Source organism: Triturus cristatus, chromosome 10, assembly GCF_964204655.1.
Source record: "Triturus cristatus chromosome 10, aTriCri1.1, whole genome shotgun sequence".
Classification (NCBI taxonomy): domain Eukaryota; kingdom Metazoa; phylum Chordata; class Amphibia; order Caudata; family Salamandridae; genus Triturus; species Triturus cristatus.
In genome coordinates this window covers 1,036,576,978-1,036,603,163 of record NC_140593.1, presented here as the reverse complement: position 1 = coordinate 1,036,603,163, position 26,186 = coordinate 1,036,576,978, and the positions used below count along the sequence as shown (strand labels likewise).

The following is a 26,186-nucleotide window of genomic DNA, read 5'->3' as shown; positions in this document are numbered from 1 at the left end:
CTCTGTCTTGAGGTTCCGGTTCAGTTCCGGATTGCTTCTTCTGCTCCGCCTGTTCTGGGTTTTGGCCGCCCTGTTCGGTTGGCGGGTTTTCTTCCCTGTGGGGGCTTTGTCCTCCTGGGGTTTTTGGGTTTCTGTCTCCTTCCCGGTCCTTTTTGGTCTGGTTGGGGTCTGGTTCCTGTTCTGCTCACAGGCTCTTGCTGGGGTTCATCCCCGGCCTGGCCTCCTCTGCGGGGTTCGTTGGCTTTCTTCTCTGTGCTTTCGTCTGGCCGGGTCGTTCGGTTTGGTGTGGTGGGCCGGTTTCTGGCCTGGGCCTTCCTCCTTTTTTGTTGGTCTGGGTGCTGGGGGCTGCACCTCGTTGCCTGGGCTGGCCTTCTTTCTTTGGCCTTCTCCGGGGGGGTCGGGATTTGCTCGGTGTCTTTTCGGCTGCCGGGTCCTGTGTGCCTTCCTGGTGTTTCTGGCTAGACGGGCTTGTCCGTCCTTGGCCGTGTCGTTTGGCCTGGTTGTCCTGTCTCCTGTTTCTCTGGTTGGTGGCCTCATTTTTGTGGTCCTGGCCTTGTGTTGTTTTATGGGTTGTCTCCGGTCCTGGTTTGGTGCTGGCCGGTTGCTTCCTGCGGTCTCCCCTTGCCTCCTTCTCGGTGTTCCCTTGGGTTGCTGCGTTGGTGTGGTTTCCTTGGTGTGCTTTTGGTTTTGGAAGGCCGGTTTTTCTGCTTTGGTATTCTCCAATCTGTTAATGAAGGGGACGAGGACATAAGGGACCTGGGGGTACTGCTCTATTACTTACCGGTAATCTTCATTACTCCGGGTCCCGTTGTCCTCGTCCCCTTCATACGCCCCTCCCTCCCTCCCGGGCGACCGGCCTTCCTGTCTGGGCTTGGTTGTACAGACGGGATGCTGGGTAAGTACTGCTTATGTACTCCCGGTGGGAGGGGCAGTATTGGGGTCCCAGCATGCCTTCTGCTCTTTTTTTCTGTCGGGAGATAGTAATCTCCAATCTGTTAATGAAGGGGACGAGGACAACGGGACCCGGAGTAATGAAGATTACCGGTAACTTTTGTGCACCTATTGTGTATTGCCACAGCGTCTTGCCTGATCAATGATATTGATTCTGACTAGGGCTCCCGGTTTTATGGTATTACTTTGTCATTTGCGTCTGTATTTATCCATCTTTATTTTTTGTCAACTTTATCTGTATTTATTAATATTTATTATGGGTTTTGTGAAAAAAGTACAGCTGAAACTGGTATATTTCCACATTTATTTAACCAATAAATATGCAGTCATGCTCGAATGCCGGCCAGGTTTCAGTGATCTGAACACCCGCAGAAGATAAATCAATGCACTTATATGAAAATATGCAGATTTAAGTATCAGCCTTATGCATAGGTACTACTGTTTAGGCCTCTTTACTAAAAGTCTTTTTTTTAATCCCCTTACCTATCAATCCACACAGCTTTTGGCCTTGGCAGTCATGGCAAAGTGTATTCAGAATCAGTCAAAAAGCAACTCAATTTCCATTTTTATCCACATTTAAAAACAAATACAGACAAGAAAAGAAATTATTTTCTGTCTGTATTTATCTGTAAAAATCTGTAAAAACGGAAAACAGGGAGCCTTAGTTATGGCCAGTATTTCTCCAGTTCAGCATAAGATTGTGCCGTCAAACAACAACTTTCTGCTCAAGAGGTGACTTTCCTATTGTTTTATGAAATTTATGGAAAAATACAGAGCATCTGTTAGTTAATAGTCTGTCTCAAGCAGCAAAGGAGAATTAGCTAATCTTTGCTCACTAGCCCTTGAAAGTATTATATAGCTGGCGGGGACAGTTAGGAACATTCGCTGACGTTACTGAATTTTATAATGTATTTTAGACTAAGATCCTGTGATGTATAATTTGTCCCTAACCTGCTTTATCATCAATACTATGTACAGGTACAATAAGTTTCAGGACAGTGAGTATAGAAAGAAAAGAATCATGTAGTGCATGGGGTTCTAATTTTGTGTTTCGTATCTTACGCTACCATATCTTATGAACATTTACAATGATTGTTGGGAACTTTTGCTTATTTATAAATGATCAAAAATGGCTTTGATGAACTGTTGTAACTGTGCTCTTGCCATTTTAGTGATGTTGGCCTAATTAGTTGCACTTTAGCCTGGTCACTTTTATAGCATTTTAAATATGTATTTTGAAATGATGCAAAATTATGGAAGCCTGATTTAAGAGGGAATAGCACCTCATTGACTACTCAGCAGGCAGAATATGTATGAAAAACATCCACATTACATTGTACCGCTAGTGTTCAGGTGGGTGGGCTATTTATAGTAATGTATGCAGATTTTGTATTTGTGTATGGATTTTATTAACTGTAATAAAGCACTTATAATAAAGAGCCAAGCGACATGCCTGTCAATGTAGCCTAAACAGCTCTAAAAATGTTATAGGAATAGAGTTTGTAAGATTTCACTTACACATAAAGCAAAGTCAATTCCAAGGCCTCTGCAGCATTCCAAATAAATGTAATAAAAGATGTAACCTCCTCCAAAGAGGGACCAAAGGGGTAGGAATAGTCCCATTCTGGAGAAGTATCTAAGGCACTGACAACTTTTAAGTCCAAGTAGATGGGTGCATCAGTATTGTAGGGCAATCAACCTCCTATTCGTCATTCTCCATCTGGGAAAAAGATATTATCCATCCAAACCACAATACTGAGAATGAACAGATTGTAAAAATTAGGATTTATGGTCCGTAGAACGTTGCACTCTCTTATGCTTTATCACTATAGCACCACTGTTGGTGAATGAAACAAAGTAAAAAACAAATCTGGGAATTAAACGAATCAGCAAAACTGGGAAGGTACTCTCAACAGCATTCATTATCAAAATTAGCTTTGATAACTCTTCTTTGCCACATACATTATGGCTTGTACCTCTCTCAGTAAACTGAGCATTTGTCGGACAACATAAACGTCATGATTGTGCCAGACTGATTCCATGCACACCCTTAGGATATGTTGGCCTACGTCTCTATTAGCCACAGTGCACCATCTATCTGTACCCCTCACCTTACAGGGCAACAAATGTGTGTGCAACCTTAGAACATGACAACAATGATCCCCCAAGGAAATCGTGGTAACAGATCTAGAACCTTTTCATTTGGTCCCCCATGCATACACAAAATTGTATGGTCTTATCTTTTTATGTGTAGGGTGACACACATGACGTCTAACCAGGGTCCAGCATCAGGCAAGGGCGGTAATACTTTGAATGGAAGGGGACCGCTTCTTAAGGATGAAGACTTCTCCTTGATATGGCACTTTTTCTGGGAAGATGTCTTAAAAGAATGTTCCCTAGAAGCCTTTGAAGGAGAGTTAACTATGAAATCGCTTTGCAGGTCTTAGCCAAAAATAATTTGGGATGCCACTTCCTGATGGTGTTCAGATGCAAACACAATTGTTGCAATTCATCATCTCTGGATACCAGATGCAGTCATTGTGGGGTGTCTTGTAGCACCGCCCACAATGGCATTAAGCTATAGGTTCGTCGCAAAAACATTTGACCTAGTTAATGTCTGAAGCTGAGGAATTTGTTTGAGAGACACAGACAGCAAGCTCCGGACAGAACTGATGAGGTGTAGAAAAACAGGAAACAATTCCAGAGTGCTGCTCTGCTGCACCCATAATAACTCCAGTGATGGCACATTCAGAGGAGGGGTCATGGCTGGAGCAGCATGGTACCACCTGAGAGCACTGGTGGGTCATTGTTGGGGGGACAGTGTTTTGGTTGAGTCTGAAGCCTGGAATAAGAATTTTCCTAAGGTGAAGAATCATCAAGAAGATGTTGTATTCAGAATTAGAGGCTTGCAAATTCTTTCCTGGGTCTGCAAACCAAAAGTGAGCGTTCCTTGGCCCCTGTTGGCCCCCCCACTCTCAGGTTCACAGACCAGGGTCCAGGTTTGCAAACCCTGCAGGGACACGGAACCAAAAAAAAAAAAAAATACTACTACAAAATAATTACATTTTGAAAAAAAAATATTGAACAATACATAAAGGGGGCAAACTTTCTGCCTGCAATAGGATGCATACAGGCTTGGTGTGTGGGTGTAAGTGTGTATGTGTATATACATCCGGGTCCGGAGACATCCAGATCAGAACACATATGTTATACACATCTTAAAACTAAAAAATATTCAAAAACTGATATTAAAGCATGCGCTGAGAGAGAAAACATACGTGTCTCCATTATCATTAGAAAAGTAAATGTAAAGTCAACCTTACTCAATATAGCATGCACTGTTTCTTTTAATTGCCTCCTCCACCACGGAATTTTGGTGGTAGTTACTGCTCCCTTGCCTCACGTTATCTCAGCGATCTACATTAATGCAGATTTCTCTGGCATTGAATCCCTCCAAATTCTTTCTTTAACTGTTTTTTAAAATGATTCCACTTTACTGAATTCACTTTTTATTACCACTTTAACATTTTGCAGGATTGATGCCAAGAAAACAATACAACTGATTTAATCAAACAGCTCAGTTTAAAAGATTTTTGTAAAGAAAAATAATTTCCATACACCAGCTTTCTCTATCAATGCTAATGTGATATTTTGACAATTGTCAACTGTTGCAACTGAAAATATATTGAAACATTACCTCAAGTAGCAAAAATGTTAAAAATGTGTTTATCAAGGGTGAAAAAAGAAAGCCCTAAACATGCATTTCTAAAATACTTAAAAAAGGTACAAGAAATGAAAATAGTTACTTTTATAAATAATTCCAATAAATATATTTCACCCCTGTGGTTATACCAAGCTTAATTTTAAAAGACTTTCAAAGCCCGTTTAATATTGTTTTCCCACCAAAACAGTGAAAAAGGTAAACTAATCATGTAACCGTTAGTAACATGTAACATAAACAAAGTCATTACACCTGGAGTGATATATTGTTGCTATTTAGTGCACAATCATCTAAGTGAAAGTCTGTAAGGGATTTTCAGTACATTTGCATAAAATCCAACTGGTAAATTATGGTCTACTTGTAATGCTTCAAAGAAAACCATAACAATGCAAGTTAGCAGGCTAGATAGTTTTCCATTCTCTTGCCCTCTGCTTTGCTAAACCAGTATTTGTCTGTCAGAGGTTCGTTAGGATTCTTTTTGAAAGAAATACTACTGTTTTTGGCAAATTCCCACTTAGTATACTGGTGACATAATAAATGGTGAATGTGACAGTGTGTGGACTAGTATAAGGAAGAATATGGATTTTCAAAATCCCTTGTTACTAATCCCTGGGTGACCAACATGGTTTGGTTGCTCAAGCTTCGATTATTCCTGCCAAGTTGTCATCTTGTGAAAATGAATTAGGCACAAACCTAATTTCTAATTAAGAAAAGTACAGAAATTAGGAAAAATATCCTGTTCTCGGCATTACATCTTTCTTTCTCAACCTAGCTATCAATTAACAGTTGTACTAGGATCGTGTGCATTTTCATCTTCCAAATTATGGGATTTAAAAGTATGTTTTAAGTATTCCATCTTTCTTGAGCTACCTCAACATTCTTGCATGAAATGCTGAAGTAGAGGAAAAGTGCATTATTTGAAACATGGGTGGACAAAGTGAAGAATACATGTTAGTAGAGACATTGCTTCCAATTAGATTAAGGTAATCTGAGTAAACCAAGAAATGATTTAGAAAAGTGGCTGGAGGGTGGTCTAATGAGCTTTGAGGTAAAGGGCCAAACTGGCCCTCCCTCTCATGGAGAACTCCTCTTGCTTCAAATTCGCCCTCTAGTTTAACAATTTGTATTTGTGACTACACTAAAGGTAAGTAGCATCTTAACAAGATGACATGCTGTGTCCTGCAAGTATACCATTTATACGTCGGGAAAAGAACCCTATCCATCTTTAAACACAGTGAGAACAAAATAGACAACTTGTACCACAAATAAGAATAACATTTGAAAAAAACAGCAGGTTGGGGTACAAGGACACCAAATGTATATAAAAGGAGTGGAGAAGGATTGAGCAGGCTGGAGGTGCATCAAAGTTAGGTGACAGGGTGGTTTGTGATATGTACTCTGGGGTGGTGTGAGAAGTATCCCTTATGAAGGACGGGGGCATCTGTCAAATATGTTTGTTGACGCAGACGGAGGACGCACAAGACATGTGGGTACAGGGATGGACAATCAATAGAGGTGTGCCCAGTTAAAATTTTCTGAAAAAGTACAATGCGATGTCAGCCCATATCAAAAAATACCCAGGAACCATTATCCCTACATTAATTTATCTTTTTCAGTAAGTCTGAATGAGCCAGTGCCCTACACAAGATGAGACCTGTACAAAAGTCAGCAGGTTAAAGAATACTATGCCATTTTTTGTAACATTAGCATATTGCACAATCTTACTGTCAACAATCAAACACCACCATTGTCCATAATCCAAAAGAAGTTGTCAGCCAACCTGTGGAGCAACAGACTTTTGTCATTCTTTTCTGTGGAACAGGGAACATTAGTGTACGGGCAGGCTATTCTGCCAATAAGCAACACTACAAAGCATTTGCACCTCTCAAAACTGTAGTTCTCTGCTCCTCTTTGGGATAGAACCATAGCACAGAAATTTCAGAACGCAGCCTTTTCTATGGCATAGATTTCTGGTATAACATAACTAGCATTGAAAACTAGCTAAATGAAATAATAAATCATATACATTTTGGAGAAGAAACAGACTAAGCCCCAAAATAGAAATGTTTTGAACACTAGACTGCTCAATAGCAAAGCTGTAAAGTCCTGCAGTGAGTAATATTTTGCTGGCCAGCACTTCAAAAGTGATGATGGAAAAGTTTGACTATAGTTTATGTTGTCTGAGCAAACAAACTATATCCTTCTAGTCACTCTTAGAGTTGTTAACTGAACTGTCTCCAGAAGAATATCCAAAGCCAGGCTGCAAGGTGCTTCTGGGGTGTTCCTCTTCTTTAGCTGAGGCCCTAGATCATGAAGAGAAAATAGACAATTAACAACTCATCATGAATATTTGTAAAACAAGCTTGAGTTCCACAGGCCGTAGAGGAGCATGTCTAAACAGTTTAATAATACATGTTTTGCTGACAGACAAGTGTTGCTATTGGAGAGTAAAGATAAACCTACAGGTGTCCAGCCCGGGGTGCTTTGTCCATTTCTACTCACAGACAAGTACTCAACACCAATTTGACAGATCTAATTGTGGACGTCTATACTGAATAAACTGTGTCATACGAAGGTAGCCAACAAAAACTGATGTTACCAAAGAGGCCCTGTTTTGATAAAACAAAGCATATAATACATTCCTAACTTGTGATGTCAAGGTAGAACTCTGATGGTATTCAAATAATTCTTTGTGAGTGAGTATAAAGGTATGATGGTGGCAAACAGAAGCAATAGGGTTCTTCTGCCCACAATGAGAAAGGGATGTGCACACCAACTGCTACAAAGAAAAGAAAAGCGCGTTTTTCAGCACCGAATTACATGCTTAGGTTTGTTTGCAATGCACAAGCCAAACACAATGGCCACTGTGTATTAACTACTTTTGGATGTTGAACAAAATCTAATTTTTTTCTTGTCAGGAACCATTGTACTAGCAGTTGCTAAAAGTTAAAAAAGCTTTCATTTAAACCATGTATTCTGGCAGCATGTACATGTGACAAGTTACCTAGGAGTAAGCATCAGATTTAACTCTAGGGAGCAAAAAGTACTTACAGATCTATCTCCAGGGAAAAAAGACTACTTATTTCTAACTTATGTCGAACTTACCGCAAATACGTTGGCAAAAGTAAGGGAGCACAGAGGGAAATAAAGAGGCTCATTTATAATACCATGTGGAGGTAAAAGCCTAATTTAAAATGGAAGAGCTGCAAGAGCGTGAAAACGACATTTGATTCTCTAAACAGATGGCATGCCCAGAACCTGAAGTGTCACTAAAAACTCAGTGGTTCAGTCTCTGCAAAACATTTCCCGATAGTTATGCTCAAACTTCAAAATGAACCACACATAACAGCACATAATTGAGAACGAGAACATTTTCACAACATAAATTATTAATGTTAAGCGGCATCTTTATGGTAAAAGACACAATATGAATGGAGTCAAGCTAGCCCGGCTGATGCGGGATTATACCCCAAAACCAGTCCCAGTATGCTGGTTTCCGGTCCAGGGAGGAGCTGGTCTGGGCGTTCGGGCTAGACTGTTCCCATGAGGAGCAGGGTCAAGACTGATTTGCATATGGCTGGGCTTAAATTGGAATGGCATGGGGGAAATCGAAAAAACTATGGACTTATACCCAGATCTCTGAACTGGGGTGAATGTTTGACATTGTTTGGAATTCTACCAATGGTAAGCATTTCTAAAAACCTTAAAACTAAGGGGGGGGGGGGTTGTTGGGTATGCAGAGTGGAGATTTACTAATTATGATAATAATAGTGCAATTTGTATAGCATGTAGCTAATTCAGACGGAAGTTTCCCCAGAGCTAAAACTCTAGTTCGCAGAGGTCAGGTACACAGCAGATAAATTGTAAAATAAGCCCCAACTGAATAACCAGGATTTTAGATTTTTACGAGAAAGTGATTCCATCTAAGTAGGCAATATTCAAAGGGGTTCCACAATTTTGAGCTTCCCCCAACGTGTACTCTTTACAGTGGGGATGCAAGCCAGCATAGTCCTTGAGGATTCGAGGCTCGTTGCGGGAAGGTTCGGGTTGATAAAGGGATGCATATAGCGAGGACCCATTAGGTTTGGGTTTTGTACAGTGAACGCATGCATACACACAATACACATTCACTGACTTAAAAAGATGATGCATTCATTCACATATGCAGGGAGTAAAAAGCCTTACTGGCCACAAGCTGTAATGAACAACTCCAGACCGTATGTGCTAAATAGCGGAGTTACTGAGAATTAGTGCATGGGCTGCAGACAGCACAATATCTTTGAAAACTAGAGCTCTGATCATGACACCAATAATACAAAGCACAGCACGAAAGTGAGAAAAAAGTGTACCTCTCACTGGAGACTCATTCAACTGCTTTGAATATAAAATAATGGTGAAGAGGAAATCCTTCACATCATCACTGAAATCAACTAATGGTTATGAAGGCTGGCTGATGAATAAGTGACTGACTCAATAACCAATGACTGTGGACTACTAAAGTCTTGCTCCTTAATGTGTAGATAGCAACAATTTGTCATGAACGGTGTATGCACCATTAACCAAACATTCCTCATTATGTAACCAATCCATTCTCAGGATAGGTAAAATGTGAAGGAAACAAAGAGCTTTAAAGTATAAATGTCCTGTATCTGGTAACAAAATTGCTCTGAATGAAGGTGCTTTAGCTTTGTTTCAAACTGTAAATTTACCAGTAAAATCACTAACCACAATGGCCACTTTTGCACAAACACCTACCTAATAAAATCACTGATATCGTTTCAGTAAGTAACAATGAATGCTGAACACTGAAAAGTCATCATCTGTGGTGAAGATACTCAATAGGCAGGAGTCTAGGCTGCAAAATCCATATGGGGTTTCAAAACAGTACTGCACTGACTTCGGACAATGAATAGTGTTTTACAAGCATATATTAGACACCTGATCAGCCACAAGGGATTACAGAAGCAGCCCCTAAATGTTCATCATGTATCCAGCCCCCTAAAGATGTATTAAATAACGTTCAAGTAACCGTAGCCCCCGGGAACCCAGTTATACCTCATTTGTTGCAAACTGGGAGTAATTCTGTTCAATCTACATCTATACCCACTCCGAAGGTGGTGGGTTCTATTTTGACTCCCCAACACTCTGTTGTTAGTAATAATACCACCACTATTCAAGTAAAAGATGTTGTAGGGAAATCTAATACCCCTCTAGCACCTCTTTCTACGAACAAACCTGAAGGTCTTAAGCCAAAGCAGGCACGTTTTAGGTCAATTAATTTACCACCAGAGGTTTCCCCTTTTGTGGTCGTGTTGACAGCAGTCCCCCCGTTGAAGGAGGGAGTAAAAGAAACTCACGTTGAGCTAAGAAATAAATGTGCTCAATGGTTTCACTTACATAAACCTCTGCCCAACAGTATGAACGGTGAAATTCTTACTGTACGTAGAGGGGACTGGGTGGGTAGAAGCAAGAAAACAATAGTAGGGGATGTAATTACAGTTAATTTTAGAGATACAGGGGTAGTTAGTTATATATGTAATGTACCCAATAGTGGTCCTGCGACTCAAATTAATCCACTCCCCTTGTCTTATTTCTTACCGATGCCTTCAAGATCAAACCCTCCTTGTTCCTCTTTTCAAAGTAATAGAGGATTTGTGTACTCCCCGCAACATGCTACTAAACCCTGGCAGCAACCACCACACCCTTCTTCTTTTTCTCCACATTATGTTAATTTTCACCAGCAGCCATTACATGCTCCATCTTTTCCCCTGCACCATGTTAATCCTCATTGGTCACATCCTCCCCATTTTCCACCACCCTTATTTCAGTCTGCCCATCAGTGGCAGCAACCCTTTCAGCCACTCCAACCAGTTAAACCCCAGTGGCAACAAACATGGCAGGACTTGCCCCCTTCCCAAGACTCTCTGTACTCACAACTTGCTCATCCTAACAGATATGCTGTGTTGGACGAGGTAGATTGACTGAGCTCTACTGAAGCTTTGGATTTAAACATCTCTTTGTCCTATTTAGATATGGCGAGTGCTCCTCCTGTCACACCTTTAGCCGCACTCCCCGAACCCCCAATGGTGTCATCGTTAATACCCCTCTCGCGTTTAGAAAACAGGGATAGCTTTGATGCATGTACAGCTACTGTTACTCCCAGATTAAGCCCAGATATCATCTCTCGGGAAGATGGTCGTACTTTATTACGAGCAACTCAGCCAGAGTCATCTGTAGTTGGTGATTCTGGCAAACCAGCAGGACTCTCTCTTGTTTCCTGGAACATTGCTGGCCTTGCCAGCAAATTAGGTACACCCTTCTGGACCAGTTTTTTGGGGGAGGGATTGGACCTAATTTTGTTACAGGAAACTTGGTGTCTGGACCCCATTAACATCGAAGGGTACGCATCCTACTGTCTCAGAGCCACCAAATCAAGCTCGGGTAGGGCTAAGGGGGGCCTTTTGTTGCTTTTATCTACCAAGCTGTGCGATTGTATGGTTAAATACAGCACGACAGTTGGGACCCATAGTCAAGTTATAAGGGTGGAGTGCAGGAAGAATATTGATTTAGTTGTGATAAATTTTTACAACAATCTCTTTGATGCTACTAGAGGGGATATCCTACCGCCTCTAGAAAGGGAAATAACTAAAGCCCTTGGTATTTCGAAAAGAAAGGCCGAGGTTGTCTGGGCAGGGGATTTTAACCTGCAGCCCTGCCATTTGTCCAACGGGAACATCTGCGGTTTTGGTGCAGCAATGAGTAGTCATTGGGGGGGTTTGGGTGTGAGGGAGGATTCTCCTCACTTCCAACATTGCAGTTATGGCTCCACATTAAATAATATGCTAGTCACACTAGACATGACCCTGTTAAACTGTAACACAAACAACCAGGCAATAATATGCCTTACATTTACAGGCAGAGATGCAGGATCATTTATAGATCATATTCTGTTGTCTAGCAGTGGAGACTTTACCGATCTGTATGTAAATGAAGAAAGTCTCAGCGACCATAAAAGCCTTCGTGTTACCCTTTTGGGGCATGGTACCTCGACGGTTCCAGGTGGGAAATGTTCTACTGACTTAGTACCTATTAGACCGAAGGGTCTAAGGATTAAATGGACTGGATTAAATTCTAAGGTTAAGCAGAAGGAGGTTCTTACCAGATGTAAGAACCAAATTAGTTTCTGTTTGGATGATGACTGTGACTTAGGCTGCCTATTAGCTCACTTTGTCTCCATGAATAGTATTATTGATGGTATTTTTACTAAGGCCTCGCTATCTAATAGCGGTCCGAAGCAGGGGTGGTTTGATAAGACCTGTATAGTCGCCCTCCGTGATTTAAAGAATGCTTTGGGCACTAATCCACGCGTTAAGACGGATATACAATTTTTTAGGGCAAGATATAAAATAGCAATCAATACTAGGAAAAGGGTATTACAGACCGAGGCGTGGGATAAGTTGAAGGAAGCAGCCGAGACCAAAAACTGCAAACTGTATTGGGAAACAATTAACAGCCCGTTTCTCAATAAAGAAGATGTACCAGAATTAACATCTTATGTGGCATGTAGCGATTGGGTCAGTCACTTTTCCAAAATTTTCAATCCAGAAGGGTTATCTCTTGAGTCAATGTTACCTGAGTCTATCTCATGGCTACCCCTCCCGTTGGGAATTACATTAGAAGAAAGCCATGAAGCAATTTCTTTAAGCAAAGGAGGTAAGGCCCCTGGCCCCGATGGGGTCCCGCTGGATTTATACAAAGATGAACCAGCTTTATGGGCTCCCATCCTGGCGAGGATATTTAATTGTGCGGCAGAAACTAATTTCCCGTCTACTTGGGGTCAATCGGTCATTATCCCTCTACATAAGAAAGGTGATAAATCAGAGGCCTCTAACTACCGTCCAATTTCATTATTGGACGCCTCTGTGAAGGTGATGAGTAGGATTTTGCTCAGGAGGCTGGAAGATTGGGCAGCTGATTTTAACATCTTAACTAGAGTCCAATATGGCTTTCGGAAAGGCCTGGGCACATTGGACCAATGTGTAAATTTGGACCTTTTAATTAACAAATATACTGTGGCTAAAAATGGCAACCTTTTTTTATGTTTTGCTGATTTGAGCAGTGCTTTTGATTTGGTTAACCACACTATTCTTTGGGAGGTTTTGCTAGACGCAGGGGCCCCGAGGGAAATAGTCCATTTTTTAGCTAGACTTTACGAAAAACTTTCTTGTAAGGTCCGCTATGGCACCCTTGGAGAATGTACCCCGTTTTTCAAAGTGTCTCGGGGCATACGTCAGGGATGCGTTTTGGCCCCGTTGTTATTTTCCCTCTTTATTAATGACGTCGACCGTTCCTTGGTTGACATCCCAGCAGATGCCCCCTTGATTGGTGGTAAACCTGTTCCGCTGTTACTTTACGCGGACGACGCTGTTCTCATATCCCGCACACAGATGGGCCTTCAGCGCCTAATCGATAATTTTATGCAGTTTATTCAAGTTAGGCGGCTCCGCGTGAACAAAACTAAGACGTATGTTATGTCATGCGGTCGGGCAGCTAAGCAGGTAAAGCATACCTTTTTTCTGGATAAGGAAAAGTTGACTCCTGTCAAGTCCTTTTGTTATCTAGGAATTACATTTAACGATAGCGGGTCTTGGACCTCGGAATTTGATTCTATTAGACTAAAAATGCTGCGGTCTACTGGCAGTATTTTTCGTTTTGCCTCTAAACTCGGCTCACGAAGCATTTTAGACATGATGAACATATACAATGTTTGTTGTGTCCCCTCTGCACTGTATGGGGCAGGTGTATGGGGCCATAGTGTGGGTACATCCCTGCAGAAGGAGGAAAATAAGTTTTTAAGGAGGTTGTTATGTGTCCCCCCTTCTGCTTCCATTCTGCTGATCCATGAAGAAGTTGGGATCGAGTTTATTTCTGATTTAGCAGCAGTCCGGCCACTTTTATTGTGGCGTTCTATTTGGGCTAAACCAGAGACTCGATTTACTCAGGATATCATTCTTGATTGTATAGGCTTGGACCACTCCTCACGCATACAGTGGTTGAGATACATCCACCGCTGGTATCTCCTTCTTTTTAATATTGATGTATTCTGCGAGCCAGAAGAGGTTGTTTCTATTTCAAAAAAAGAAATTAAGACAACGTTCTTAAACTTCCGAAAGGCAGAGCGAGATAAAATTTCTGGCAATCTTATTACCGTGAAATTTTATAAAGATTTAAATTTAACTTCGGGGTTCCAATCCTATCTTGTGTATGTGACCCGTCCCTCCCATCAGTATGTTTTAACACGTGTCAGATTGGGTATTGTTCACCATCTGGTTGCATTTCCAAACACAAGAACCAGTTCAGATATACCCTGTCCGTGTGATAGTATTTCCCGGCAGAATAGTTGCCACTTTTTACTTCTCTGTAAATTTTATCATTCTCTCAGGATAAAATACCTTAAGCCAATTTTTATTAAATATAATATTCGTACTACAGAAACAGCACTGATACTTTTATCCTCATTAGAGAACGAGGAGATCTGTTTTTTCCTGGCTACTTTTATTCTGAAGTGTACAGTTGTCAGGAAAAGTATTGTACTATAATATTTTTATACTTACCTGTCTGTACCTTTGTTATACAGCTGCCAGGTATTGTATTACGCTGCTATTACTGTTTACATTTTTGTCTGTATATATATGTCTTCAAGTTTTATACCATTTTTGTAACTAAAGTATTATTCTTATTTTGTTGATGTCCACAGTATATTATGATTATTTATAAATTTTGATGTACAGCTGCCAGGAAAGGCCCATTGAGTAATTCCTACTGATCTCCTGTTCATTCATGTACGTTTTGCTTTTATAATAGTACGTTGACCCAAACTGGCAAGATTACTCTTTAATTGTTGCACTTCAGCCTTTTGCACAACGTCTTATCATCGTTTCTTATAAGTGGTCATATGGTGATTTTAAACATTTTAACTATGTATTTTTTGCTTGTATGATTTGTATGTACAAATCGAATAAAAGCTTTAAATTGAATTGACACCAACAGTGCTACACAGAGGCTGGAAATTTAGAGAGAAGGTACTATCTCCAGCGGGACAATGGGAACATAAAATGCATCCTCAGTTTGTCCGTAACTTATTGATTTGTTTGTTACAATTCAGTCAGTTTGCTATTTTTGTTTCTCTTGGTTTGAGATTGTAGGATACTTCAGACATGCATATTTACTTAATTTTGAAAAATATGCTGCAGTACTTACCTTGAAAGGTATACAAAGTTAGTTAGACTTGATACAGCTGCATAGCAGACACTCAACAATCCTGAAATCGCAAACGAAAGGATGGCCAAAACGATAAGTACACAGATCAAGGCGACACCGCTAATGGACATCACAAAACCTGAAAATATGAGAAAGGCTGGTTACGCAACTAAAAATAGCATCCATAGGTACTCTGGATACTTCGAGACAAAATTTCAGCAAAATAAACAATATCCCCAATTAGTATGTAACAAGCATCCCGTCACATTCCACAGGAAAAATAGGAGCTGTGCATGCTCTAAAATGAATGTCTTTTGAGGCAAAGGTGTCTTACAAACCCAATTTTCATTTCTCTAACTTTGTCAGTGGTGGGAGAAAAAATGGTTTTGCCATCAAGGGGCATGTAGTATCCCCTTACAATCTTAATGACTTAGGAACAGAATACTTAAGGAAGGAATATGTAAATCACTAATCTACCTCCTTAGGTTTGCTCCTATATTGCGAGAGTACTCCAACTGGAAAAAAAACCTGACAAAGTTTTTCTTTTGGCACAAATCCACCAGTAAACTACATGGGATTAAGCATTTGCTCAATTAACTGTACTTTTTTTTTTTTACACATACAGAATTATTTTGTGGAGAAGAACCTTTCTTACCCTGTCATTAAAAATGTGAAGGGAAAGTTTCCTTCCCTTTCTGAAAATGGATAGTTACACACATCTACCTTCCACATGATTAAATAGGTGTGGTTTTGAAGGTTAAACCTGCCATAGATATATGAATATCCACAAACCCAGGGGTTTGTGGATGTTCTCCTGCATTCATAGGGTACAAATGCCTTAAACACCCCTGTTATGTTCATTAACCAAACATGTTACAATAGTGACATTTTTGCTTTAACTGTATATTTTCCACTATGTATATTGTACTTTGCAGTCAGAATTCCACCAATTCCAGTTCTGTTAGTGAAGATGTTACGTTTAGGATTATTACAGGACACCTTAGCAAGTAGCAAATATCAATTTTATTTACAAAGGTGTTGCTCAACACAGTGGCTTAAGATGGTTTATTTTGAAGGCTGGAATCAGCAGGCAACAGCACAGTTGGTTTAAGTCAACCTTGAGGTTTATTTTACGGTGCCTATTGCAAATGTAATTATCTCTACATGCTTATAATTATAGTTACTATTATTAATTCAGTTTACCAACATGTTTTTATCAAATTCAAAATAATTAATCTGTCCAACTAGGGCTTTTTTGTAGAAAGTGCTGCAGGACGCAACTAGCATGTGCAACTACTTTTTGAACCCTGAAATTACAGAAGGGGCCACAGTCGCTTGCACTGATCCTTTTGTGATACAGATTGTGCATGCGCTAAATCTGTACCCATGTGATCTCAAGGGGGCATTACCTCATTCACATTTGCCCTGTACCATGCTAGATGTGAGTGCAGAGGTGGTCAGGGACTCACTGCAGAGAGTTTCTGCCCCCCCCCCCCCCCTTTAAAAATAGAGCCTCTTTCTGCCGGCACATTGAAAAGCAGATTACCAGCTTTAAACAGCTGGTCCACTTTTCACGAATGTGCTGTTTCCAGTGCAGGCGCAGGTTCGTACTTGCACATAACAGCACATTTGGTGTAATATGGTGCAAAGAGTGAGTGAGGCAACACTGCGACTATAATGTGTACTGAACAGCAACAGCAAGCAATTTTTCTGCCTACCCACAAGTGTTTTAACAACTTACTTTAATCAAAGCCCTGTGTTCTGTAGTTTGTGTGGTAACAGGGAAACACAAGAAACAACAAAGGAGGAGTAGAGAACAAAAAGAAAGCAATGATGGTCTGGTGGAGCAAGGCCTGTTGCATGAGACACTGCGCTCCTTCTCTGGAGCATCCTGTAGGCCATTATTTGCTTACTCAGAGCATTGTACAGAGTAACTATAGGAGAGACCTCCGTTCAACAGCGGCATTTCTCTTTACCCCCCAGAATAAAGAGAGTAAGATGTGGCGGACGGTCTTTTTCCTATAACTCCGCTATCCTCTGGAACACTCTTCCACTTAATCTTCGAAAAGAGCCCAACCTGTTGGCCTTCCGAAAGCTTTTAAAAACATGGCTTTTTAGGAACTGTATATAATTCTAACTGCTCAGTCCTCTGCAGTGTCGTCTGTAGCGCTGGGAAGTCTCAGGGTAGCCATCGCGCTCTATAAATGTCACTTCATATCATATCAACTATTCCTATGCACATACTCACATTAGTACCTTTCGGTGCAGGACAGCAAATTTATAAGACACCTCAGCCAATTCTCCATTCCAACAGAGGCAGATAAGAGCGAAAGCCCTGAAGCCAAGTGAGCTTACGGGTTTAGGCTTGGTTCTAACATACAAAGTAAAACAGGTGCAAGCAAGCACTTTTTGTGTGTTTTTTTTTTTTTTGCAAGGGTCTTTCCATAAATGGTCAGGGAAAGAGAGAATCCAGTTTCGAATTAGATTTCCAGCTTTTCAGAGCTTATAGACTTTGTCCAAAGCATGCCTATGTGAATACAGTGTGATAACCAGCCTGGATTTATTATATGCCTTAAGGTTACATTCATTCAAAGAAAACACACGTAGTTAGATTTTTACATTTTTTGTTAGGCACAAACTGGTTAGTATGCTACTTCTCTTGAAAATAGATTGCTGTATGGAATCCAAACTTCACTTAAAAACAGTCTGCTACAGTACACCACCTTAAAGTTGAGCTCCACATGTTTACTCCTGAAAAGGTTTAAGAATGTTTGTTCTTTTTTTTTTATCAAACACTGGCTTTACCAATGAGATACATAGACGACTATTAAAGCCAGATGTTTTCATGGTGAGAAATGTATAAATAATCACAATATTGTATAGAGAAACGTGAAAATACCTTCCAATAAGATCACCACAATGCAGGCAGACACTGCTGTTCCTACCAAGAGAATCAGGAACAAGCCAACTGGAATGGCAGACATCACAACAAACACCAACAATGACAAGGAGACAAAGGGATGGTCTTCCAAGTAATGGCCAACTGGTGAGTTCAAGAAGGCAACAACCTGTAAAAGTAATTAAAAACTTGTTATTATTACAGTGAAAACTGTGAACATAAGAGATTGCCTGACCTAAAGTAAGAACTTTTAAGGTGAACACCTCAATAAGTTAAAGATTCCCTATATCTAAGTTGAAAAGTAAAGGACTTATCAACGAACCATGAAGGAATTTCACTACCTTATCATTAAAAGAAACGATAGTAGGCGTTTACAAACATTACAATAAAAACATGTACATTGGTTCAAAAGAGGCTTTTTATGAGTCAATAAAACCCAGAGATGACCCTTGAAAGATGAAGCAATAGTAGACAACAGTTATTTTATTATATATCTTATAAAACGTGACAGGAGTAGGTCAGACTTAAAGACCTGCAAAAAATAACCAGAGTAACAAATTCAGGCCGAAGATGTCCGAATGAGCAAACAATTACAAAGCAGATTTTGGCAGGCTTAGGTTTATTTTTCAGATACTTGGGTGCATACACTTAGTGACAAAAGTGTTTGTATTGTCTCTATAACCAACCAAACAACAAACTGATTATTTTACATGATAAATGGTTATGGTCATGGATAGGTAGGTACTTCAGGTGCTTTTTTCTTTATGAAGATTCCGCTCCACCTTAGGCCCAGCCGCCCCCCTTTGTATCATCCTTCAGACAGATCTCCTTCACCTGACTCTTCACACCCTCCTCACTTAATTCATCATATCGATTTGACGTTTTCTTTGGCCGGATTATTTCTAACCTTAGTTGAAAAAATCAGTTCTATGTTCAATCGCATGTACACTTTCCATAACAAACAAGAAAAACTGGTGTTGTTTCTCTTCTGTTCAGCATGACAGTAACTTCTGACTGTCCAATGTCTAGGAGCAAAAATGCATTGGGAAAGCTAACAGGTCTCGCATTGGAGACCTACTGGCTTCGATAACAGTTTTCAGCCATGAAGCACAGCATTCCAAATGCTGTGCAACATGGCTAAAGTTAAACAGTTATTTTTTTTTAAAAGCCTTTCATGATGCGGGTATCCGTGTTATCTTGTAGACCCACGCCATGCATGCGTGTGCCAACGAAATGTTACAGCCACTTTTTAAGCTTGCTTTTTAAAAATTATTATGTAAAGTGAGCAAAAGCTGGGGTTAACGGAAGGAATAGAGGGGCCAAAGCAACACAGGGGAGTATAGAGGAACGTGAAAGAAATATGAAGTATGGTAAGATATGCTGAAGCAAAACAGGAAGCATAAACAAAACAGGGGAGGATGTGAGGGAGGCATAAGCAACACAGGATTGCAGAAAATCAACACAGAAGGCACAGCTGGGTGAAAGAAACAACGGAGGGAGAGAAGGAAGGGGCGGGTGGTGGTTGGGAGGCGGCAGCAACACAGAGGGCGCAGGGAGGCAGTGAGAAGAAGCAAATGGGGAACAGACAGCAAGTGTACACTCATGAAGTGCTTAATAAAGAAGAAAATAGTAGTGCTCAAAAAAGGAGCAGTGGAGGTACAGATGCCTGTAATCAAAGAGATGCTAAAGAGGCAAAGCTCCATGGGAGGGATAAACTTCAGGTTGACAAGGTGGGACACAAATAAGCAGGCAATTGAAATGAAAGCCAACCAATGGCAATCAACAGGCAGGCTTCAAGGCCCTCTATGTCCTTGGTAAGCCACAAAATGACTTGCAACAGACAGGGCATCACACCCGGAAAGCTTGAATCAAAAGTACTCGTCTTGGCATAACAGATGGTCTTATGCAGCAGCATATAGCGTTCCTCATGCAGTGACTGATGCATCTATGCTCAGAGGTCCAGCTGTAACATACACATTCAAGACAAACCCAGAGACAAACAAACACACATTGTGACAGATACTTCAAGGTATGGCGATAAACGTGTATCCCAGTTTGCATAGGTTATTACTTGTGAGTGATCTATTTTGTAAAGTGCTTTTTAGGTCTGCTTTGACAGCGCAGCCATTTGCAAGAGTTACTGTCATCATTTAAATATATATTAAATGAGCTTGGCCTCCACCTGGAGATGTTTAACTTTCACCTCATGCTATTTCCAATTTGGTGAATCATTTCACCTTTGAGGAATTACATCCACTAGAATGTATGAGAAACTATTTTACTGAGTCATCACCATGTTCCTCAGATTCAAGTATTTATTTCATTTTTGCATTATATACAAAAAAAGTTATAATTTTTGCTTCCTTTTTTAGGTCTCGCCTAGGCAGCGCTTGCGCTGTCTCGTTGAGACATGCAGTATATACTTTAGTGAGTGTCTGACCGACTCTTTTTAAACAGTTGTTCTCATTCGTTCTTCAATGTGCCTCTCAAACTGTTTCTACTTGGTATTGGTTACAAGTGTTTGAAGTCCCTCCTTTTGAGCTGTTAGCCACGCCTATGGCTATTGGCCCCTTTACTTGTATTAGGGGCGTTGCTTTGGTTGTTGGACTTTGTTTCTGCACGTGATGCTGACCACGTGATGCTGATGGAATGCTCTCAAGGCAACACATCGTTAAAGCACTTGATTTAGGCAGAAACACATCGTTAAAGCACGTGACGTTAATGGAGTGCTTCCCAGGCACGGACTTTTTTATCTGCACGTGATGCTGATGGAATGCTCCCTAGACACACACATATGGTGCCCTTGTTTACGTGTTTTTATTTCTTTTCGTTCAAGCCCGTGATGTTAATGGAGTGCCTGGATGTTTTATAGTCTTTTTTGTACAAATACAGAAAGACGAGTGCCTTACAAACCTTTAAGCAGACACTCGTTGTGTAACGTATTCAGAGCGGCTGCTGCTTACAGCTGCGTGTGTCCACGTACATATAAACATATTTTTGTTATTGCAAAGTTTTGTTATGACTTTAAGATTTCTTTTGAGAGTCGCATGTTAACAAGTTTTATCGGTAGGTATGTGACTTTCTTTTCTCCCGGCGCACCAAGATCCCTGTGTTTATTTATTATTGGAAGATCGAAATTTTCAATTACTTAACAAATGTTGAGCCATGCCGAGACTCGAACACTGGTCCCCAGGTCTCAAGTCGGCAGTTCTAACCGCTAAACCACAGCCTCTCCAGCAAATGGGACAACTGATTACATGCTGTATTTTTCTTCCCTGCTTACATACTTTTGTTACAATGGTGCCGCCATTACAACAAAAGTAAATAAATAAAAGGAAAAAAACGTCTGGCCGCCATTTTTTCCCTATTTGGTTTACTTTGATTTCAATTGCTGTACCCGTGCTCTAGCTTGAAACATCTGAAGCTAAGGCACGAGTGCCGGGATTACTTCAGAAGTGAAGAAATAGAAAAAAATGCACATTTTCCTTTTCCTTACTTTTGAAGCAATCCCGGTGTGCTGCCATCAGCATTAGGATAGTGGGATGCCACGTGATGCTTGTTTTGTCTTTCTTTTCTCCCGGGGGCAGCGAGATCCCTGTTTATTTATTTGTAATTACATAATCGTAATTTGCAAATAATTAATAAATGTTGAGCCGCTGCCGAGGCTCGAACCCTGGCCCCCAGCTTTCTAGTGGGCAGCTCTAACCGCTAAACCACAGCCTCTCCAGCTATAGACAACGTTTTAGAAATGGGGGAACTGATGACATGCATTATTTTTCTTCCCTGTTTACTTATTTTTGTTACAATGGGGCACCCGTGCGGGTGCCACCATTACAACAAAAGTAAATAAATAAAAGGATAGAAACGTCTGGTGGCCATTTTTTCCCTATTTGTTTACTGTGGTTTCAATTGCTGTACCCATGCTCTAGCTTGAAACATCTGAAGCTAAAGCACGAGTACCGGGATTATTTCAGAAGTAAAGAAATAGAAAAAAATGCCCAGTTTCTTTTTCCTTACTTTTGAAGCAATCCCGGCACACGCGCTTAAGCTTCAGATGTTTAAAGCCAAAGCGCGCATGCCGCCATCAGCATTAGGATAGTGGGGGGCTACGCAATGCTTGTTTGTTTTTACAACTATGGAAAAAACGTTCTTATTCACAAGCTTTTCTGGGTGCAGTGTACTTGGTATCTCTACCGCGCGAGCTCAACCACTTTCATTCAGAGATCCCTAAATACTCTTCGCTGCAGAGTGGAGAGAGACACGGGGTCCTGGGGCGAGAAAGGGCTCGGGTGGGCTCGGCTAGGTGAGTATAGAAGTGCATGAAAGTGAAGGGATGAATGAGTAAACATTTGAAGAGTGCTCTTTTCGATCGAGAGTACTTCTAGGCGCTGTAAATGGGTAATTTCAATGAGAAGATGAAAGGAATCGTTTTATTTTCTTTTTCATGTATTTCTATTATATTAACAAGCTGCACTGGGGACTGGGCTCCGTTTTGGGAACTGAAGATTACAGAAGACAGGGTCAGGGATGGCGCGGTCAACGCACACGTCATGTTCTTTTGTAAACATACATTTTGTGATGCGCTAACGAATACTAGGGGTTCGCCTGTTTGTAACCGCCCCCAAAAGTGACAGGTAATGTAATTGTAGGACAGCAGAAGGAGATCACTTGATTTGCCCAGGATCACACAGTGTACAAGTAAGTATGCGTTGAAGTCAGTCTCTGAGTTCACTTTGGATAAACAATCCACCACACGGGACTCGTCTTCCACCGCGGGACTGGTTACTGGACAAGGGGGGGTCGGAAGTGACTAGTCCCTTCCGTGAATTCACTTTGTTGCTCCTTTGAGCTTTTTTTTTAGCTTTTATATATCAGGTTACACCATTGACACAACAGCGGAAAACACAGTGGAGCAATCACTTCTTGATGCATCACAGATTACCCGTTTCACTCAAATTACAGGGGAACATAACTTGCCCAACATGCAAGAGCCCTAATTAATCAGATTTTGCCAGACTGCATCGCTGTTACCCGTCCTGCTCTGGTTAATTAGCTTTTTTTTCTTAAATGACAATAGGCCATGGCATAAGCATTTTGTGCCGATCGGCCCGGAGTAATATACTATTTTTTTACTAGAGATGAGAGAGTGTCATGATCCACTCAAACCTTCCATGAGCCAAGGCCTTCCCTACACCCATGGTAAGAAATAGCACGATTTCTGGCACATCTGCATACGTAACATATAGTAGGATGAGATGATGTTTTTTTTTTCTTTCGTTGAAGTCCGTGATGTTAATGGAGTGTCCCACACGCTTTTAAACAGTAAGCAACCACTGGTTGTACAGCGCATGCAGCGCGCCTGCCACTTAGGATGAGATGTTGTTTTAAAGTGTGGCATTTAGCCTTCTAAAAACAGGGGTCCCACATGCCTTTGAACCCGTAAGCAGAGGAGGGCTGCATATGCTTTGTACCCTGTGAGCGATGTATTTAGTATGTCTGTTGCTTCTGATCTGGCGTTGTTTTAAGGAAAATATGCTTTTAAAATATGCTTTTAAATGTGTGACACCCTTTGGATATAACTAGAGCTGATGCTAATTTATCAAATTTGACGATGCAGCGCTGTGTTTTGTTTTGTTTTTTTCCGTTCAAGCCCATGATGTTAATGGAGTGCCTGGATGTTTCAGCAATTCAATGTATTTTTGCCAAATGCTCTGCTGCACATAATATTATGGCACACACTATATGCACACAGTCTATATTTATTCATTAAGTTTATGAGCCTGCCCCCGATTTATTCCTCCATAATTTGCCTATGTAGCTCTGACTCGCAGCTGCTTAGGGATATAAATATGATTTCAGGTTTTATCTTCCGACGTGCTGTGTGACTAGTCTAGGAAAGCGGTGGCCGAATCGCTCGGTGTTAAAGCCGCACCCAAGTACTTCACAGCTCTTCTTGAAATCGTATGCTTCAGGGGCACAACGAAACCAAATAACTTCAAAGTAGCTGCATAGCTTGACGTCTGTCTTGTTGGAGCCACAAGTAACTACTTCACAAGTGTTTGCAAATAGCCTGCATATGTGTAAAAAACTCTATTGTTACTGCGAATGAGGAGGCTTCCATGAAAAGTAGCTTGGACAGCAATTGAAACAGTGCCCGCTTATTAAATTGCAAGTTCTATTCTTTGACGATTCGACCCGTAGATATAGCTGTGCTTTTTATCAGCACTATTTACATTACCCGAAACACATTCGCTTTGTTAGCACGAGGGGATTGATTTTATGTACTGTGTATAATGTGCACGGATACAAAGCTAGGCGCATAGAGGTGAATGGAACTGGATTTGATATCGCTGCGTGCAAATCCCTATTGATTTCGCATAAATGTAGTTTAGACTGGGGCCATGCCATTGAGGAACCGTTTCTGCTGTCTGGGAACACGGGCCTCCATTGATGCTGCACACCGTTTGCTTACGTAAACTACAGTGTTTTCACCTCCTGCCCTTATGTTTTGAAATGTTTCGCATCCGGGCAGCATAGGTCCACACCCTGTAGTATAACATACATTTTAAGTACAGCTAAAGTTATGCATGGCGAACACGCCGATGTGAGTTGACAGTTTTTGCAGCAGAGACAGATGATTTACGTAAAAGAGTCTTTCATATTTACAAGTGAAATCGCTAGTACTGCAAGCGGAGCGCTATGCCATAGGGCTCTTTAGTTTTAAATAAGCAGTCTCTCTGCGTGATAATTAATCAAAAGCAAAACATATAAATGTAAGAAAACAAGTGTATGCTATAAATGGTGTACTCCTTTGCCCTGTGCGTATTGCACATGTGATACTTTATGCAAAGTAGATTGCATGGCATGCTTTCTTGAGTACAGACGCACATCTTTATTGTGGTTCCCAGGGATAGGCACAAGTTTTATTGAAACCTTTTGGTCCACCATATAATTCCTTGTGTTCTCTTTAGAAGTGAAGCAGGGCGTGGGTTTTATCACTTTGCACTCGACGTTTGTTTACAAACCTTTTTCAGAGGTTAGCTGCTTCTGGTGCTGTGTTATAAATGTTGTGTTGAAGATTTCTTGTGTGATAAATGTAGGCCTCGTTTTCCTATGTCTTTTAATAATTATCTCTGCTTGATATGTAGTATTATATGTCTATTTATGGTTTAACTGTAAGAATAAAAATACTGTGACAACGTAAACAAAATATTGCACAAGTTATGAGGGCTTTTTAAAAGCGTGCAATTTATCCAAACAAATCATGAGCCCCACACGTCTTTAAACCTGTACGCAAACACTCTATGTACAGCGCATCCAGCACGCCTGCCACTTGGTATTGGGTGCTGTTTTTAAAACCGAGGAATTTAGTCTTAAAAAAACGGGGGCCCCACATGCCTTTAAATCCGTAAGCAGACACTTGTTGTCCAGCACATGCAGAGCGCCTGCTGCTTGGGATTGTGTGCTGTTTTAAAACCGTGGAATTTAGTCTTAAAAAAACGGGGGCCCCACACGCCTTTAAACCCGTAAGCAGACACTTGTCGTCGAGCGCATGCAGCGCCCCTGCTAATGTTGCTATTTTATTTGCCGCAATAGCCCCGGGTTCCAGACATGAACACATATTGCTATACTAGCATGCCCCTTTAAATGTCACCAATGTAGCTGCTGCTGGTTTATAAAGATTGACGAGGCTGCGCTGTTACCAGCAAAGTAGCAAAGTGCTCGCCATCATTTTTAATGCGCAGCGCTACTCCGTGTGATATTCTTTGAGAGAGGGAACGCATCCAAAGCTACGGGCAGAGAGATGGACAGAACTGCATTTTGTGTCACTGCAGCCGACTTCTTTCTTATTTAGCATAAACGCGATTTAAAGCTCAGCAATGGCACTAAGGGATTGGTTCGGGTGTTTGGGATGAAAAGTAGTTTGGACATCATATTGATTCACGCAGAAACTACAATTATGTTTACCAATTAAGCAGCGCTATACATTTATGTGAGAGGTGAACGGGTACGACATATACGGAGCTAATTAACAAACAGCCGCCGCTTATTAAATTGCTAGCCATGATTTCTTATCGATCCGCACTCTAATATGTTCGCTACTACCCGTGTAACAGTGTATGTGTGTTTTTGCACTTTCTCTTGCTTTAATGACACCCGCAGGTATGGGCGCGCTTTTTATGAACACTGGTTACATTATACAAGAACACGTTTGTTTTGGTATGCATGGGGAATTTGATTGTGTTTAGTATGTGAGATTCTAATGGATATGGCCATAACATATATATGTGTATTATTGTTATAGATTAACCCTGGTATGACTTCCACTGACTGCCTTATCATTTAGTATAGATG

General features: G+C 40.9%; 1 protein-coding gene across 2 annotated transcripts in view; it reads right to left on the bottom strand.

Annotated features, from left to right (window-relative positions):
- Window positions 1-4,443: 4,443 nt before the first annotated feature.
- Window positions 4,444-26,186, bottom strand: part of LDAF1 (lipid droplet assembly factor 1) — a 136,610-nt gene continuing 114,867 nt past the window's right edge. For both annotated transcript variants that reach the window (XM_085629112.1, XM_085629111.1), the window contains 3 exons: window positions 17,832-18,000; window positions 14,933-15,071; window positions 4,444-6,975 (listed from right to left, as the gene is read on the bottom strand). In XM_085629112.1, the coding sequence (XP_085485238.1) occupies window positions 6,876-6,975; window positions 14,933-15,071; window positions 17,832-18,000 (408 nt within the window). In that variant the 3' untranslated portion in view covers window positions 4,444-6,875. The remainder of the gene's footprint in view (window positions 6,976-14,932; window positions 15,072-17,831; window positions 18,001-26,186) is intronic.